Here is a 20,143-nt window from a genome sequence, read left to right on the forward strand (position 1 = left end):
AGAATGAAGGGAGTGTGCACAGGGGATTTAACTATGGTGTGCAAATGTTTAAATTTTCAAATATGAATCAAACAGTCTAGGATACTTGATTCATACTTAATTTGGGAATTCACTATTTCACATTGTCGAAAACCTATTCCTTTCTTTTCGAATATAAGGAATGGGATCACTCACTAAAGGTTCTCTTGGCACGAAGCAGTATTTCCTTGGCACGAAACAAGTGTTGTGAGGTTTCCAGAATCGTATTTAGTAAACATCCCATTACTCACTATTTGCCTTTAGTGTCCCTTTAATGATGTCACATGCCATAATATTCGGTGACATCAGTGGCGGCAGTGCATCTGGCCTAGAGGCGTTTTGTGCATCGGACCTTGAGTCTACGGCAGGAAGCGGGTGTCCCTTTTGTGAAAGAGTATGCACGTTCTTGTTAGAAATCAGAGTTCCTCCTGCACTGTGCAATGGTATGATCCTTTGCAAACGCAATCGTCAGAGCGTGATCTACAAAGTGCACTTGTTTATTTGCAATACCTAGACCTGATGAGAGGCCCTTTAATCAAGGCACGTAACAGAAGCATGGTACATGAGTGTTTTTGCATTCCATTACATTTGCATCAAAATGCGACTGGCATGGTAAGGAATCACACACGACTTCTTGCTCGGCAGCAGGATGCCATAGTAAGTGAGCCCCAGCAACTGGTGTTATCATGAATTAGCTCTCGGTTCACAGCATATTAAAAAGCTTAAGCGAAAATGCTCCTTTAATTAAAAATTGAACTACAGCTGATACTCACTTCATAGGTTTCCACAACCTGATCCGTTTCTTAAGCTTCTCAAATACTTTTTCCTTTACATCTTCTTCAACGTAATCTCTCTCCTCTGGGTTCATTCTTTCAAGAGCTGAAAAACAGATGATGATGAGACACTACACCCTTATGCAACATCTTCAGCCTGCAAATGCGTACTGCAACATGTGCATTATTTTACTTTTTGCCAGCAATCACTTTCCCGGCTCTCTTGCAATACTTTGCTTCCTGTGTTAGTATGTTTGCAAAAATTGTAGCCATTTTGATAGCAATGCGGGCCTATCATTACCACATTGTACAGTACAGTCCATTATTAAAGGGGACACCTGACCAGGGGTAAAGCCAAAATCAGTGAAATATTTATTTGCTGTAATTGAAAATAAATGGCTGATGTAACCAACTGGACGTACATATATAAGTACACAGGGTATGGTAAAGTACATTTATAAGTACACAGGGTATGGTAAAGCAATTCTGTGGAAGCCTGCAAGGTGGAGGAAGGTTGCACGAAAAAGAAGAAAGACTAATTTCTTATGAGCGGGAAATTATATTATTCTTCTCAACTGTGCAGTGATTTTATTGCGGCCGCTGTCTCCCCTCTTATAGTTCTTTCCCCCTGCACACAAATGTTGTAGCTAAAGGACAGAGAAACAGGCCCTTGCCTATCAGAAACAAGAAAGAACATTTTGTTGAAGCATCTCCTCATGCTTTTATACTCTGGCCATGGCGCTGTGCGTACGCCCTTACAAAAGTGACAGGGACGTGCCGCAATTGACATGTTCACCACGTGTGCATCTGGCAATATATGAAACAGCACAAGGTTTTCCAACAAACATTTTGATTAGTCTCATTAATCACTGCCCTGGCGTTATCCGAGATAACAAAGTACGGCCAAAATTCACAATTCGCTTGGCTACATCCGCATGCGTGCCATAACAAATAGTATTGAATATGAAAAAGAGGTTTTTGTGTTGAACAAGTTTTGACTGTACAACATCTGTCGCAAGAATTGTCAATGACTAAATAATCCCTTGGTAAGCTAGGCATAAGATGAATGCAACATGCCAGATTAAACCTAAAAAATGTGGCTGAAACATTATTAGGAATAGGCCTTATGGATAATTCTGCAAGTATGCCCCTCCATGCATTTCACTTGCCCTGTCCTGAACATCTAGCCTCATGCTACAAGAGGCCCAAGTATACAAGTCTATATTCCCTTCAGGTGCTAATTAATTCAGTTCTTTGAAAATCATGAAAAAAGCATGCAGCTGCAGAACGATTCCAGACACCTCCATTATTTAGAGAGTTTTGCCAAGATTACAGAATGTGGATCCCATGCAAGAACTCTCTACGGGAACATCAGACAAGAGAACATCAACTATTTCATGTCTAGCATATGAGACTTGGAAAGCCCCTATACAGGTACTTAACAATACACCTGATGTACAGCATTCTGAAAAGCAATGAAACAATTCAACCTGCTATATATTGGCATACCGATATTGCGCGTCGACACCCTGCCATCAACATTCACTCTCATTTTACTAAAACACATTTGCATATACTATTCAAGTTTGCAGCACAGGTTCAATTAGACACATTCCTAGATATACCGTATGTGACCGCACTTTAAATTAGTTTTTGATTAGTACTTTTGATTTTGATGCACTTCAGGTTCTGTGTGCATAATTGCTACTGTACAATCCCCCTTCCCTTCTTAACAATGGCCCGCTGCACTCGGCTTCGATAGTCCTGAGCATGACATCCACCACATCACAGTTAAGGCCTATTACCATTTTTATTACAACACAAATTCCAAAAAGAAGTCCTGCTCCCATCAACTGGCAAAGCACTGATATTGACATAAAATCAATTATCATTGACAGTAAAGAACAAAAAACAGTTCAGCTTATGACGCCAGTGCTTAAAGCTGATTTGTATGTACATAATGAGTGAGAAGCAAGTGATTACCTGTACTCAAATGCATTTTTTTGTAGTTTTGTAATTGATCAACTACTTTTATAGTCTGTGATGCTCACTGTAATTAAGTTACTTTTTCGGTAACCAATTATATTTAACCAGTTACTTTAACGATGAGACAAGCTGTAACAAGTGATGCCATTTCGAGCACTTGAATTTGGTGCGAACTACAGCAGGGGGCCTGTGGTCGTACCTTGTAGCAGCCTCAGGAAGGCACGCATTGGAACGGCAACCCTGGGAACTTAGTATTCATCTCAATGTTTAACCAGGTGTTGGGCAGGTGTTGGCCGACCGGCGCTGCTATGGCTCGATAGTGATGGCCACTATGGACGCTGACTCCAGGAAATCACCTAAGTTGGCAATGTTCTCAGCTTTTCATTAGCCCTATTGACAGCAACCTCACCATCCCTTAGCAACAGTGAAGCATGGCCCTACATAGAGGACCCGGATGTGAGCAGCGCATCATTGTTACTAGTAACTACCACCTTGTACACAAGGTGTTTTTAAGATATAACATCATCCTTCCTTCTAGCACACATAGTGAGGTAGTTTTCAGTGTCGCGGTTCACATCTGTTTAAGGAAACAACTCCAGATGATAAACAAAAATTTTTCAAAAAGCAGTTCTTAGTAAAGATAAAAACAATGTGTGAAGGGCTTCAGAGGAAGCACTGAGATATTCATCGACAAATAAGACCCTTCCTAATGTGAAATTTGAGGGCAGCTGTAAACTTGCTTTCATTTCGCAATAAGTTGGCTGGTGTAGGCAATCTGTCTCGAGCGGCACGTTGCAAACGGAGAGAAGTGTGTTGTGAATGCCTCACAAATCGGGAGACAATGAGAGGCAGCGTGCGGGTGACGCTTGGGCACAATTCACAGCAGCCACCGCAGACATACCTTCACTCATGCAGTGCTTTGTTTTCATACAGACGACACATGCTACTTCGGCATCATCTTGCAGCCATCGTTGATGCAAAGCCCACCGTGCGTGGCACTGCACTTTTCTTCTCATGCTTTCACCATACCCTTCTCCTCTGATTTCCACTTCATGGTTCTGCTGCACCCTCCTCCTTCGTTTTCCTCTTTGTGCTTCCATTGCTATCACAGTCTTTCATATGCGCTATGCATTCGCTCTTACATCCTTGTGCTGTGCTTGCTCAGTTACGAGCAAGTTACGAGCAAGGTTACGAGGATGCTGAGGGAGAATGCCGAGGATTGCTGCAGGAACTGGTGCCTGAGGGCTGCACTCTTAAAGCCAGGTTCTTCTATTTACTGGGTCTGCACAATGTAAATAGACGCTTGTAGGAAGCAACATAAAAGTGATAGACTACATTTTAGTAATTGTTAAATTACTTTCATGCACTATTAAATGATCACTGAGATCAATTATTTTTAATGAAGTAATTTTAACTGTAATCAAAAACCTTTATTCTGTAACACAAGTCTGGTTATGAACAAATCCTTCCTGTGCTGCAAGCATAAGGTAAGCCAACTAAGTTAAAGCAACATAGCGGCATACATTTGTGGGATTTCCTGTAAAGTTGAGCATACCTTATTCAAAATGAAAATTATTAAAGAAAAATGGAAACATTAACATCTCATAAATTCATGAAAGCACCATTGTCGGAAGCACTTGTGGGATGTGCTACTTGATTAATGTATACAAGGGCCAAGAAACTTACTGTATCCATAGAGGTCCTTCTCAATGTTCATAGCCCGAGCTCTGAGCTCATCGTTCTCAATGGGCAGGTGTAGTGACCAGAGCTGGTTTCGGGTCACTACAGCCGCTTCACGCAGGTGGGTCATGTTTTGTGCTGTGAACACAACATAAGAAGCAGTACAGTAATCCAGACAACTTAAAGAGAGCACTTGGCAATGTTACGTTGAAGCTGTTGCAGATAATTTGACCTCATCAAGAAGCGATTTTTTCTGCTAGTAATACCTAGACTGATGGCCAAACTTAGCGTTACTTCACCTATAGTATTGTTCACAGGCTGTCAACAAAAAGGTTTTGTGACATTCCGCAAGAATGCACTCACGCACAAGTGTGTCGGTTGAACTCACTTCGCTGCACCACAGTGTGTGACCTCAACAGCAGTGCTTCAAAAACAAATAAAATGATACTCAATGCAGGGTTGGCACTAATTCTGAAACCACTTTATTTTGCGATTTCAAATGTTTCCCCTGCCAACGAAAGCTGCCTCATATTTTTTGATGTACCGATGCTTCACAGCTCTCTATATTTCACTTCCAAATGCACAATGCCCTGCTAAGGTATTGGGTGCAATGCCATCTTGTGATGACTTGTGATCATATTGTTATCTTGCAAACATTTGCTTTAAGTAACAAATATAAGGTGTGTCGGCCGATTCATACATCAACACAGTATTGTCCTGGCCAAGTGAAAGTTCACGCAGAGAGGAGCACTCACTCAAGGCCTCACTAAAGTTGTCTGTGTGGGTGGGGTATAAGCCTTCTTCGGCATAAGACAAACGCTGAGTGGTTGCTCAAAGGGTAATCTATCAGTCTAGACTGATTCAACATTTGATATGAAACTATCTAATTCTGCATCATCAAATCTGACAGCCACAAAATATCCACAATAACTATCCAGAGCTTTCCATATAATAGTGTTGTTTCAAGGAAACCCAACGGCCATGACGGCCGCATTTCTATAGGGGCGAAATGCGGAAAACACCCGTGTATTAGATTCAGGCGCACGTTAAAAAGCCCCTGGTGGTCCAAATTTCCGGAGGCCCCCACTAAGCCATGACTCATAATCAGAAAGTGGTCTTGGCCTGTAAAACCCCAAAATTTATTATTATTAACTAATTAATTAAACCTATAGCGTAGTGTAATGATTTTATTACACATTACTTTTTTTTCAGCAGTAGTCGGTGCATCGCTATGCCTACATTATCAGCGTAATCGGCCCGTAGTTAGGAGTGGATTAAAAGAAAGCAACAGAAGCGAGCAAAAGGAATCCTTGCATTAATCACACCTGCCCTAAATGGCCAACGCACATTGTCTAAGTGAATTTGCTCCTTTCCAGACTTTTTAATCAAGTACAAACTTACCAAAAGTGCATGCGATCGGAATCTATATAATGAAACCGCTGTAATTCAAGAGATGGCAAATTTTTTGGCCCGCCCGTTCTCAAATGAACTAATTTGGCGTGAAAGTGAATGGATAGCGAAGCACTTGATTACTGTACTTCTCCATCGCGTAACTTTATCAAAGGTTTGCTTGAATTAGCAAGTGGTTCTCGTGGAAGAACTTACTTTCAAGAACGGTATTAGCCGCATCAATCAGTTTCTCTGGCAGCTTCACTTGCTTCCGTTTTCTCGCTCCAGGATGATTCCTGTGTTTCATCTCGGACGTATCGAGGGCCTCGCTGAGATCACTCGGGCGTGAGACGGCATTGCTCGCTTTAGTGATTGGCTGCACAGGAAAACCACGATATGAGTGAGCACACTTTACATTAAACGAACAATACTGCTTAGGTGCATCTCGTCACTACAGGCGTTATTTAGCGGAAACTTCGCGTTGTCGATGAGCTAAAGGACCCGTGTCACCGCCTAAGCGATCTTGACAGGCAACGACGACGCCTTAATGAGTTAATTAAAAACAGCCACATCGTTTTAAAGGTAACAAATATGCGGCATTGAACCAGTGTTAAATCAACGAAGCATACGCTGAAATTCGACAACACTGTTTCGCTTCGCAACGTTTACTAGCGCCGAGCTATCAGACCAGACACGGTGCAGCCTGTCGCTTCGCGTAGTTAACTCACCCTAACACTGCAGATACAGGGGGGGGGGGGGCCCTCAGTAACCTCATTAGCTTGTGGAAATTGCTCATCTTTGGTAGTATGTTCAACGAAAAGCGACGACGATATGCGTGCGCATGGCCCACACAACCAAACAATATCACTCCTGTCGGATTGGTTGTGGATGGCTCTGGCTCATTTCTTACGTTGCAGCTGTAGCAGGTTTCGGTATCGCAGTGAAACCCATAACAGTGCCTTTTTAGAAGTAGGATGGTACAGAAAAATATGAACGCCCCAAGTGACACTTTTGCGCAAACCGTTGTACTATTCTATGAGAACGATACATGTGCATGTTTTCTTTTTAAAACGAATATCTTTCTTTGACTATGTCGGCCGTTCTCGGGGTGGTCGGAGGCCGGACGCCAACATAGCGTGCGCGCGCTCTCACACAACCGAGTTACGGTGTGAGACGCGTACAATTGAGTGCTGTCGCGCAAGGCGTTTGCGGCGTCTCGGTGTTCAAATGCTATGGTCACTAATGGCCAATGGCGTAGCCACAAATTTGCTGCTCACGCAGCAGCTCGGCCTCCTCCTTGCAGAATTTGTCGAAGGATCAAATACATTAATAATAACTGCATTGGCATTGCAAAAGATGCAGCAAATTCTTGAACGCTACGCATCATCAAGACAAGCAAAATATGCATTTCTTCATAAAAGAATACACTCGTATGTCTCATTGTGCTCGAAATAACTTATATCAGTGCTTCCATGTTTTCTGTCTATTTAATACGTAAAGAAAATATCACACGAACTTTTAAATTATATCAGCTGGAAACCAGCAAAGCAGTGCATGCCGCTGGTAAGAAAAATGCAAAGGCAACGAAATGAACAAGTTGAGGACCAATATATTAATGACACTTTGTTAACGTCCCTGCCTTTCTCTCATTTGCATCTTTTTCTGTGTCTTTCAAGAACCTCGTTTACATTTTTGTACTCAGTGACGCTATCACAGTGACGCTATCCTTTGTTAGAATGTACTGCGCAGGAGTTGTTTGTCATTGGTCATGAATTGTGAGAAATAATGTCGCAGCAGAGAGCACATATAAAAAGCAGGAGTTCTGCAATATATGCGAGGGCGATTCAAATGAAAGTGAGCCAATGTGAATATATGACTAACGGCGTACTTTACTGAAAAGTAGTATCCATGAGCATTTAGACATTTGTCCCACGGACTAACGAGTCGCGTGATTCCCGTCTCACAAAACTCCTTGGGTTGCTGCTTCAAAGAGTCTGTAAGTGACTCTTTCACGTCATCGTGCGACACGAATCTGGTTCCCTTGAGCTGTTCTTTTCAAATGCTCAAAAATATAGAATTCACACGGTGACAGGTCTGGGCTGTATGGCGGATGTTGCAGCGTTTTCCACTTTGCCAGTTTTGTGTTAACCACGTCAGCGTCGTGGGGACGGGCATTGCCGTGGAACAAGATGACCCCATTCCTCAATTTTCCACGTCGTTTGTTCTTCATTGGCACGCGCAGCCGATCCAATGTTTGACAATAGCAGAAACGATTGATAGTCTCTCCAGGTTTAGCAAATGGCCGCTAACAACCACAAAAAAAAAAGCCAACAACACCTTTCCAGCGGGCATGACGGCCTTTGCTTTCCTTGGGGGTGGTGAATTCACGTTTCCGCTGTAAGCTTTGCCGTCGTGTTTCAGGCTCGTAGTAGTGGCACACTGATTCGTCCCCGGTCCCAATTGCAGACAAAAAGTCGTCACCCTCATTGTGATACCGGAATAGGTGAGTCAAGGCAGCGACGAACCTCTGTCTTCTAGTGGTGGTTCAAAATCTTGTGCATACATTGCACACACAAAATCCAATAACCGAGGTGTTCATTAATCAAGGTGTGACCCGAACCGTGACTGATGTTCACACGCCCTGCCAATTCATCAATGCTTATCCTCCGTCCTTGTCTAATCAGCCTTTGCAATTCTGGTGGGGTGATTACATCAGCTACAATGGCAGTAGCTCTGGAGGCTCTTGCGTCGAAGTCGACCGCCGCTCCGCGCAGCTCCAACCTCAAGACGCAAGAGTGGGCAGTCCAGCAGGTCCGAGAGGCGGCTACGAGGCAAGGCCTCGAAGTCTTCTCATGGGAGACCCGAGCCCGGGTCATCAAGCTTTGCCGGAATTAAAATAAAGTTGTTTACATCCATCCATTGGGGTGATTGCACGGTTACTTAGGTACGGTTTTGGATCGTCTTTGCAACGTTCACGTCCTTTGAACGGTTTTATCCAACGCTTCGCAGTGGCCAATGAAGTGCAATGTTCAACATACAGGTCAGCCATAAGGCGACCATTTTCTTTTTGGGAAACATCTTCAGCTGCCAAAAACCTCACGACACCACGCTGTTAAATTTTGGAGTGTACGTTATGCCACGAAACTAAGTTTAAACCAGTGTACGAGGGCATCAAACGTCCCCTCACCAGGCCACATAGCAAATTTTTGTTATACGCTGGAAGTTGTTACGTGCCTTGCAGGGAGTGTTCTGCCGCAAATTTTTTTTTCAAGTCCGCTCATTAATAGCCGAGAAAAAATATTTCAGTGTCGTGAACCAATGATTTCAGGAGGCGAGCTCCACTGCATAGTGACACTCTCTCTCCACTCGCCCCATCTAGCCTCCGCAAGTCAAATTCCCTCCCTGCGTTCCCCATACCGGACCATGAAGATCGCGTGACACATACGGTACGTTATGGGCCCCACCTTCACTTTTTTTTCTCCTCGCTTTCTTCTTCGGCCCCGCGCACTTTCGCTGGCGGCGTTGCGCGCGAGCTGTTATCGTTTTGCGCAGCGCACAATTTTGCGCGCTGTACACAAGGACACATGACTAGCGGTATAATTCAGCGGTACGCGAATACTGAGGCAGAACAAGCGGATCGAACAGCATGATCACGCGCTGGAACACGGTAGAAAATGGCATTGTTTTGGTACCTGTGCACGTGACCGCACGACTGTGGGAAGAAGCAGACGAAGCGGAAGTACATCTCTCTTGCTTCGGTGCGAAGTAAAAGAAAAAAAAACATGCAGACGTTCCGTTTGTGTGTTTTATTATTTATCTAAACTTCAATTCGTAGATTCTAGCAACAGATTGCACAAATAAGAGATGTTGTCTTGAATAATTCTCGAAGTCACGTGTCACCACGAGCGACGTCACACTGCGGACACCAGCACGTAGGCGCAGGTAAACGAGTACGTCATCCTCCGGCCTAGAGCGGCCGCGACGAGAAGGAAAAACGGCGTTCGGTTTGAAGTTTCAGATCTTTCCGCGGCGCAAAGTGATGTAATACTTTAGAGACACGATCGTTAGCGCGCATTTTATGCGATGCGCTTGTCAGGTCAATATGGCCAGACCTGGTGAGGGGACCTTTAAGGAACCTTTATCCTCGCGCCTGCGTGTCACTTTTGTAAATGACAGCTGATTCTGTGCCCCGCGCATGCCTAGCACTTAATGAACCGAACCATTATTCCGCGGTTTGGGTAGGCTCACTCTCATATGACTCGCCCTCCTGCATTAGAAACACGAACTTACAATGACCCATTACTTTCCGCAAAACAAGAATAAAATTGAACTTTCACCATGCGACAATTTGCTGCACACGCAACAATGCCTTTGTTTTTTGTGTGTGTGGTGCGGGGGCATGGAAATTTCAAAGGAAACGCAAGGAAAGCATGTTGGCCATAATGGAATGCCTACTTTGGGCACCTAATGTGGCTACCGAGGGAATATTGAAGAAAACGTGATACGCTTGGCCCGCAGAGAACCATAGGCGAGGGTTGCCTGGCTTATATCACAATTCTAGTTCATAAGTTGGTCTACTCGAAGCGGCGGACAATGCTTGCACAAAAAAATTGAAATGCAAAATCGACTAAATAATAAAAATTCACTAATTAGGTTTTTACCTAATTTTATTATGGCCCATATTGCAATTTACAAATTATAGCCGCGGAGTTCGAAAGGCAGATTCATTGGCAACGAATTTTCGAGATAGTATAAATTCCCGAACTTTGCGGAGGAATGCATTGGCGTTCCAGTTAATTTGTTAACTAAACGTTGTTCGATGCACTGAAGCACACAAGTAACTGGAACCCCAATGCATTTCTCCGCAAAGTTCGGGAATTTGTACTATCTCGAAGGTGATGTCGTCATGAAAATTTCTTCCAAGTGGATCCGCTTTGCGAACTCCACGGCTAGAATTTGTAAATTGCAATGTGCGTTATACGATAGTTAGCCCAAAAGTTAATTAGATAATTCTTGCTAATTAGTCAATTTTGCATTTTAATTTTTTGTGCAAGTAGTGTCCGCCGCTTCGAGTAGACGGGCTCTGAAACTGGAATTCAGCTATCTGCCACAGCACAATGCGTTGGCGGGTTAGTTGAGGCGAATCCATAATTAATTTGTTTAGCGCAAAACAACGGACACAAGTAAGACGACAGGACAAGGCGCTACTCTCAACTGACATCATTTTATTGCGTCACTCCTTTATAGACAGCAGAAACTAGAGGAACATGCGCAGTGAGCACCACGTGCGGGAACCACCAACATCCGGACACAGGAGGGCACTCCTGCGACAGAACCTTAAAGCCATATTCAGCACTGTACAAGGTTAAAGAAGGCACACTAATGCACTGTGGCCCCAATGACTGTATGAAGAATGCTTCCGATAACTCTAGCGCCGTGTTATCACGGCTATTTTTCAAAATCGTAGTATCGCGAAACATGGCTTTGCACTTGCATATTTTACAATGTTGAGCCAAATGGGAACCTGTGCCTGTTGTATAGATCGCTCATGTTCTCTAAGGAGCTCGTTAACACAGCGTCCTGACTGCCCTACACACACATTGCTCCACGACAACGGAATCTTGTAAACCACGTACACCGACGCTGCAATCTACAAACTTCGCGTGGATCATCTCACAAACAGGTTTTTTACTTCTTTTAGAAATACCGCTGCACAACATTGAAAGTTTCTGAGGAGTAGAAAACACTACCGTAATTTGTTATATAGTGGCGACATTCTTTAGATTGTGAGCCACTCTATGGCAATAGGGCACAACTTCAGGCTTCTTATGTTGTGTAATACAGTCACTTTTGTGCCGTTTCTCTTTCAGTTTCTGAACCAATACCTCCGAGACTGACGTCACCACCACACTTGGGTAACCCGCAGCCTGCAACCTATTTAACTGTGGAATGAAAGTCTGGTTCTATGAGTGATGAGAAGATTTCATTAACGAAGATTCTAGACACATCAAAGCAATGGCGCATTTCACAATCTTTAAGTGCGCAGACGCATAAAGGAAATGTTCCTTATGTGCACGTGGCGAATACATCCAACAAGCGTGACCTGTTTGTAAGGATAGCTGCAGATCTAAAAACAAGTTTACCGTCCCTAGATAGCTCGCGTGTGAAAGTTAAACCTTTGCCATTGTCATTGAACAGAGTTTAAATGTCAGCTAGCGTAACGGAGCATTCATTGTTAGTCTGTTTTATCACAAGAAAATCGTCAAGATATCTAAAAATTTGAACCGGGTCATTGTTTAAAGCACTATTAAGAGTGCGGTCGACAAACGATAAAAAAATATTACAAAGAGCAGGCGCCACAGATGAACCAGTACACACACAATTTTTCTGAATAACATGCTTCTTTTCGAACCAGATAAAAGTTGCACTTCGATAAAATTCAAGAAGGGACATGAAATTTTCCGAGGACAACCCGATTGCATTGCGTAAATCTACCTCGCCGCTCTCTTCGATGCACGTCATCACACTACGAAATAGGTCATCGTGCGGTATTGAATAATAAATATCTTCGACGTCAGCAGAAAAAAATGTCGGCTACGGAATGGTTGTCTTCCAGAGAGGAAACAACATCGAATAATTCTTTATGCCATAAGGATTATCAATAGTTAAATGCTTCAACTGTTTCTGCAAAAAGCAGCTATCCAAAACCTGCCAACTGTTGTTTTCACTGACTATTGTACGGAAAGGCACATCTGGTTTGCGCATTTTTGCAGTGAAAAAAACCTCTAGAGCAAGCACCTTACATTGGTTTACATCTTTCACAATCTTGGTGAGGCCCATATTTTCCAACAAAGAAATGGCTTAGCGTTTTACCTTCTGAGCTTCTAAGCTCAGAAGATGAAACACAAATCCGCATTTATTAAGGAAACTTTTCTTGCTAGCCATCACCATTCTCATGTTCCTTCAATTGTTCGAACACGATATTTTAGGGTAGAAGAATATACTCACATAATTACAGGAGAATCGCACCAGTAATTATATCACGGTGCTGGGACCGGACTCAGCAATAGAGTGAGCAAGGAATTGAACAGAATAATGGCGTTTGCAACTGTGGTAATTGTAGCTGCGAACAAGACTTGCTCACACAAATTTGTGGGGATAAGTCACAAAGGGTCTTCGGTTGGAATCGTTTTTTTTTACACGACAGGCTACGTTAACGCGTCCATGTGTCCTTTCGCATAATTTCCAATGCTCCTCTGCGTGTGTCGTGGTAAAAAGATAAGACGACCTTGAGTATTTCTGAAGTTTCCTAAAGCTATACGGAAAATATGGAAAGGCTATATGGCTTTCCTGTAAAACCAGTGTGACTCATTAAGACGCTTTAACTACACTCTAAAAAAGTTTGCACCCTTTGGGGTGTATATCTGCCACACAACAACAATCGTCATCTGCCTTGATGCGTTTCCTTTCTTTAACGCTGCAAGCCCGGTACTTACCAGTAACGAACGGCATGCGCGTTATCAGCATGACACAGCATTCCCGACAGGAAAGTAGCAGGCGCGGCGCTTTCAAGAAAGGAAACGCATCAAGGCAGATGACGATTATCGTTGTGGGGCTGATATATATACCCCAAAGGGTGCAAAGATTTCTTAGAGTGCAGCTACTCAAATACATGTAAAACGCAGGAATGTTTTTATGAGAAATCCGCCAAACCGATTTGAATCAAATTTGTTGCATTTAAGAAAGTTAAGTTGCAGTGATTGCAGCAAATGGATTTTCGATTAAGACAATGGAATTTTTCATGAGAATTGCCGGAAATGAATAAACGTGAAGAATAGAAACATGAACTTTACAAATCTGCAATTCAACCTTGCAAAACTAATACGCATTTCTATAAACTGCATCCGTCAGAGCATCAAAAGCGAACAAATTTTATATGCACGATCTTACACCTTGTGCGAGTTTGTTATTAACTTTGGAAGGATGTTTCTAATGCAACATTGAGAATATAATTAGCGGTATATATCAGGGTGGCGTATGACATATCACTGCTGTCCACTTTAGATGTATTACTAACCGCAGTTTGAAGAATTGCGATATCGGTTTTAGTTGCTGAGGTCGGGTTCCACACGTCAAGACTTTTTTCTCGAAATTTTGCATTTTTTAAGGTTTACGTAAAGAAAGTAGACAGCCTAAATAAAATATCGCTTTCGGAAATCACTGCATTTTAACACTTTCCTTTAAATTCAACATAATTCATAAGATTTGGTGCAGTGGTTGCTCTGGAAAGCGATTGCAGATTTCGCATGTTTGTAGATAGCAGGACCCGAGCTTACGCAGTAAAAGACGTCAAGTTGCTGCAGTACACCACAACTGCAGGACGCCAAGCGACAAGTGTTATTGAAAAAAAAAGAATATATAAAAATGCTGCTGCAGGACTCATCTCATGATGACTGTCGATCGTAATAATGCTTAGCATTAAAGCGTGTAGCAACGAACCATATTGCTGGATTCGCATTTGTTAAACATCTGCAGTTGTCAATGTGAGACTTCCGTTGGTTTGGATATGTGTAGTGTTGTGGTCGCACCGCTGGTACGAGTTGTTGGGAACTCGGCGCTGACGCCCGTTGTTGCACCTGGGTCGCAAGCCCCAAGGGTAGCGTTGGCCTGGCGGCCTGGGGTACAACTGGAAGCATCCGAAGGTCCCGGCAAAGCATGAGTCGACTGGTAACAACAAAACAACTTGTTTATTCTAACATCGCAAAGAGTTGGCGGTCAGGTCGACCGAAGTAGAGAGACGGGAGTGCACTTTACTCAACAGAAGAAATCGGAGCCCTCCTCGGCGTCCGGGAGCAGCTGCTCTTATACTCTCGGAGTCGAGGGCAAGAAGGAACGTCTCTGGAAGGGGGCGCACGTGACGGCGCCGCTCGGGCACGTTGGGACGAGTAGGTGACGCATCCGCAGGGCCGGCGCCGCTCGGGCACGTTGGGATGAGTGGGTGACGCATCCGCAGGGCCGGCGCCGCTCGGGCACGTTGGGATGAGTGGGTGACGCATCCGCAGGGCCGGCGCCGCTCGGGCACGTTGGGATGAGTGGGTGACGCATCCGCCGGGCCGCTCAGACCTCCTCGCTTCACAGTTGGGGGAGCTCCTCTCCCCGGCTGCCGCGCTTTGACAAGCGTGGGCACCAACATGCACACACACACACACGCACACCGAAGACACGTGGCATTGGAACATGCCTGGACGCGCTTGGCGGGGAGGCGTAGCAGCGGCGCCGAACGGGCCAAAATGTCTGCCGCTTTGACCGAAGCCCCGGCGTCCGTTGCATCCGCGCCGGCTATACCGCGCGTCGTAGGCGAAACGTAACAGACCGCCCCGCCGGGGGAAGGAGATCCCGATGGTCAGGGGACTGCATCCGCTGTCCGGAGGGATGTCGCTCGATGATGCTCATAACCGAAGTCGGGCGTCCCTCGACGTTTCTTGAGCGCAGCGCACAGAGAAGGCCTCGTTTTCTCGTTCAGGTTCACACAGGACACTGCAAAGTGACTTCGGGAGAGTTCACATTTTTGTTCTCGTTCCCGGCAAGCGTTTGAACTACGCTGAAACTCAACCGCTCAGTCAGCAAGCACGGCACAACCCTCACTAAGCCCTGCCAGGCTCTTTCCCCTTTTATACCACTGCCTAGTTCCGTACAGTAGTCTAGCAGCACTCAGAACGCGTCCACAAATTGGAAAATTGCACTAGAAAGCATGTCATCACTTTGAAACACTAAACAAAAACAATATGTTAAAAATCCTGCCTCAGGAAGAAAAACATCAGTAACAAACAATTTTGAGGCTGATTCCTACGTTAGGGGCTTCGACTTAAGCCATCGGCGTTACCGTTGAGACTCCCCCTTTTGTAACGCACCTCAAAGGAATATTGTTGTAAAGCGAGGCTCCAGCGCAGGAGGCGGCCATTTTTGGGAGAGATGGTCTGCAGCCATTGGAGAGGGCAGTGATCCGTCTCAATGATAAACCTCGAGCCGGCTAGATAGCATGACAATTTCTGAACGGCCCACACGAGACACGCACACTCTTTCTCGGTGGCGCTATACGCCTGCTCACGACTGGTCAGCTTACGACTAGCATACAGGACGGGGTGTTCTACTTCTCCATTTTCCCGTTGGCACAGTACAACGCCCATGCCTCGCTCACTAGCATCGCACTGAACAACGAACCCTTTTGTATAGTCTGGCGATCGTAGCACAGGGTGGCTTGTTAGGGCACTCTTTAGGGCGCTAAAAGCTCTTTCCTTTGTCTCGTCCCAGACGACTGTTTGAGGCTCTGTTTTTCTTAGAGCATCCGTCAGGGGAGCCGCGATATCAGAGTACCTGGGGATGTACCTCTGATAGTAGCCGGCGACACCTAAGAACGACCGAATATCGGTCTTCGTGCGCGGTTGCGGGAAGTCTCACACAGCGGCCACCTTTATTTCAGAGGGGCGGCGACGACCCTGACCAATCACGTGACCGAGGTAGACAACCTCGGCCTGTGCTAACTGGCACTTAGGAGCCTTGACTGTCAAGCCCGCTTCGCGCAGGCGGGTTAGCACTGCCCGCAAGTGTGCCATATGCTCAGACCAGGATGCGGAGAATATCGCTACGTCGTCTAGATACGGTAAAGCGAATTCTTGCTGTCCCCGCAACACTTTATCCATGAGGCTTGAAAAACAGTATGGCGCGTTCTTCAAACCAAAACTCAACACTTTAGGACGGAATGTTCCCATTGGTGAAATGAACGCCGCATACCTACTAGCCTCTTCTGTAAGTGGAACCTGCCAATAACCCCTGACAAGATCTAGGGTGGAAATAAACTGAGCGCTACTAACTTTCTCAAGGCGCTCCTCGATGTTAGGGATCGGATAAATTTGATCCTTAGTGATGGAATTAAGCCTGCGGTAGTCGACGCAAGGACGAGGTTCCTTGCCCGGTACCTAAACTAAAATCAAAGGGGAGGTATAATCACTCTCACCTGCCTCAATAACACCGAGTTGTAGCATTTTCTTTACCTCAGCCTCCATAATATCGCTCTGGCGGGGTGACACCCGATACGCCTTGGATCGTACTGGCTCTGGGGAGGTAAGTTCTATATCATGAGTAAGTACAGAAGTCCTACCAGGCCTCTCAGAGAACAGACCTTGAAACTCTTGTAAGAGCTGGTGTAGTTCGGTTTTCTGCTCAGGCGACAGCGATGCTCCACTGACAAAGTTACTAATGACTTGACCGGTGTCTTCCCTGTTCGTCACTGAGCCTAGTCCCGGAAGCTCGACCGGGAGCTCTTCAGGAACGTTTACCATCATGCACACCACTGCTTCCCTTTGTCTATAAGGTTTGAGCAGATTACAGTGGTAAACTTGCTGTGCTTTCCGCTTTCCTGGCAGACTCACCACGTAGTTAACGTCCGACAGTTTCTGAACAATTCGTGCTGGGCCCTCCCACTGCACGTCTAGTTTGTTGTTTAGCGATGTGCGCAATATCATGACCTCATCGCCCACCTCAAAACGACGGGCCCTGGCGGTCCGATCATAATAAACCTTGGCCCTCTGCTGGGCCTTTGCCATTGCTTCACCTGACAACTCCTGTGCCCTTCTTAAGCGTTCGAGGAGCTTAAGCACGTACTCCACCACGACTGGGTCGTCGCCCCTGCCTTCCCACGATTCTCGAAGCATGCGAAGCGGAGACCGAAGCGAGCGACCGTACACCAGTTCAGCTGGCGAAAACCCCGTAGCCGCATGCGGCGCAGTACGTAATGCAAACATCACCCCAGGCAGACACAGCTCCCAGTCAGTTTGATGTTCAAAACACAATGCTCTCAACACGCGCTTCATGACGGAGTGGAGCTTCTCAACGGAATTCGACTGTGGGTGGTACACTGAGCTGTGTAGCAGCTTTACCCCACACCTTTCGAGAAAAGTTGTCGTCAAAGCGCTAGTAAACACTGTGCCCTGATCTGATTGGATTTCCGCAGGAAAACCAACTCGCGCAAATATGGACAGTAGTGCATTGACTATCTCAACTGAGCTGAGTTCTTTAAGCGGCACTGCTTCAGGGAACTTTGTCGCTGGGCAGATCACAGTCAAAATGTGTCTGTACCCCGTGGCTGTTACCGGCAGAGGTCCCACTGTATCAATAACGAGCCGTCTAAAAGGCTCCGTAATGATAGGTACCAATCTCAACGGCGCCCTCGATTTGTCCCCTGGTTTGCCCACCCGCTGACAGGTGTCACATGACCTCACGAAGTGGTCTGCGTCCCGAAAACACCCTGGCCAATAGTACTCTTGCAAGAGACGGTCCTTAGTTTTCTTAACTCCTAGGTGTCCGGACCACGAACCCCCGTGCGACAAGCGCAACAGATCCTGACGATAGCATTGAGGCACGATCAGCTGATCGAACTCCACTCCTCTGCGGTCTAGATACTTCCGGTACAGGACTCTACCTCTTTCCACAAAGCGAGCATTTTTCTTGGCGATACCTTCCTTGACATTGCAGCGTATGTTTTCTAGGCTGCCATCCTTCTTTTGCTCGGCTATCAAAGCCGACCGGCTGACTTTTAGCAACCTATTAAGTCCGTCTGACGTAGGCGCGATGAGCAAATCTGTAGATAGCTCTTCTAACTTTCCCGTGTCGGGCATTTCCTCTCCAGTATCTGGCGCCTTCAACGCTACAGGCTCAATTTTATTCAGTTCGGGCGTGCTCTGAATATCGGCTTGCTGCGCCTCTGACCCTTTTTCATTGTTTGATAACGTCGGCCCCGCAACTACCGCCTTTGCAGCGAGCTCCCGAACCTTCGATCTGGTTAAGGCCTGAACGCTAGCCTCACCAAACAAAAGCCCCTTCTCGCGCAGGAGGTGATCGGACCTGTTCGAAAATAGGTACGGGTACTGGGGGGGCAGCATAGATGACACTGCCGCCTCCGTCTCAAGCGCTCCGAAAGGTCCTTCAACAAGCACTTTTGCTACCGGCAGACACACGCTATGAGCTTCCACGGCTTGCTTGATCCATGCGCACTCGCCCGTGAACATATGGGGTTCTACGTAAGACGGGTGAACTACATCCATTGTAGCTGCGGAATCGCGAAGCACTCGGCACTCTTTCCCGTTCACGAGGAGGTCTCGCATGTAAGGCTCGAGAAGCTTCATGTTCTCGTCAGTGCTGCATATTGACAAAAACACAACTTTTGGTTTTGTTTCCGGACACTGCGCCGAAAAGTGACCCGGCTTCTGGCACGTATAACACACGCGCGCTCGCCTCATCTCGAACCGCTTTCTGCGTTTGGCTTCGGCTGCCGCCGTCTCCTTACGTTCTGTCGGACTGCTTTCACTCGCATCCGCACTACGTGTGTCCCCCTTTAATCTCATGGGCGTGAACTTCGGCCTCTCAAACTTCGAGCCAAATTCACCCTTCTGACCGTCCTTAGCTCCGCGAGCCCGACGCGTCACAAACTCCTCGGCTAGCTCGGCGGCTTTAGCCACTGTACTAACGTCTGGCCTATCCAAGACCCAGTACAGCACGTTCTCAGGTAACCGACTATAAAACTGTTCTAGCCCGAAACACTGCAGAACTTTATCGTGGTCACCAAACGCTTTCTCTTCTTTGAGCCACTCCTGCATGTTTGACATAAGCCTGTACGCAAACTCTGTATATGACTCACTTTTGCCTTTCTCATTTTCCCGAAACTTCCGACGGAACGCCTCCGCTGACAGCCTGTACTTTTTTAGCAGACTCGATTTCACTTTGTCGAAATCCTCTGCCTCCTCTCTATCCAAGCGAGCGACTACGTCGGCCGCCTCGCCGGGTAACAAAGTGAGCAAGCGCTGTGGCCACGTTTCCCGAGAGAACCCCTGCTTCTCGCACGTTCGCTCAAAGTTAACCAGGAACAAACCAATGTTCTCTCCAAGCTTAAACGGCCGCATCAGGTCAGTCATTTTGAACAATACGCGTTCTCCTGCACCGTGTGCCTGACATCCATTACGAGCGCGTTCCATCTCTACCTCGAGACGCTTCATTTCCAAAGCGTGTTGACGGTCGCGCTCTTGTTGCTCTCGCTCTTTCTGTTCTTTACGTTCACGCTCTTCTTTTTCTTTCTGTTCTTTTCGTTCACGCTCATCTTTCTCTTTCTGCTCTTTAAGTTCGCGCTCCTGTCTTTTTGCAGTCTCCCTCTCCTCAATGGTCTCAAGGCATTGCGACAGCTCGTCATCCTCAGCTTCTAACTCAAGAATAGCCCTTAGCAGTTCTGGTTTTCTGAGTTTGTCTGA

The 20,143-nt window shown here is 45.9% G+C and overlaps 1 protein-coding gene across 4 annotated transcripts in view; it reads right to left on the reverse strand.

The window, feature by feature from the left end:
- Window positions 1-20,143, reverse strand: part of LOC142575555 (uncharacterized) — a 426,302-nt gene that overhangs the window by 195,623 nt on the left and 210,536 nt on the right. Inside the window, exons 1-4 of one of the 4 annotated variants that reach the window (XM_075684992.1) lie at window positions 6,575-6,895; window positions 6,063-6,222; window positions 4,464-4,595; window positions 792-897 (exon numbers count right to left, since the gene is read on the reverse strand). In XM_075684992.1, the coding sequence (XP_075541107.1) occupies window positions 792-897; window positions 4,464-4,595; window positions 6,063-6,153 (329 nt within the window). In that variant the 5' untranslated portion in view covers window positions 6,154-6,222; window positions 6,575-6,895. Of the gene's footprint in view, window positions 1-791; window positions 898-3,678; window positions 4,035-4,463; window positions 4,596-6,062; window positions 6,223-6,574; window positions 6,904-20,143 lie in introns of those variants that run through there. The other 3 variants (XM_075684991.1, XM_075684995.1, XM_075684994.1) reach the window with 3 other exon arrangements.

Source organism: Dermacentor variabilis, chromosome 3 (genome assembly GCF_050947875.1).
Source record: "Dermacentor variabilis isolate Ectoservices chromosome 3, ASM5094787v1, whole genome shotgun sequence".
Classification (NCBI taxonomy): Eukaryota; Metazoa; Arthropoda; class Arachnida; order Ixodida; family Ixodidae; genus Dermacentor; species Dermacentor variabilis.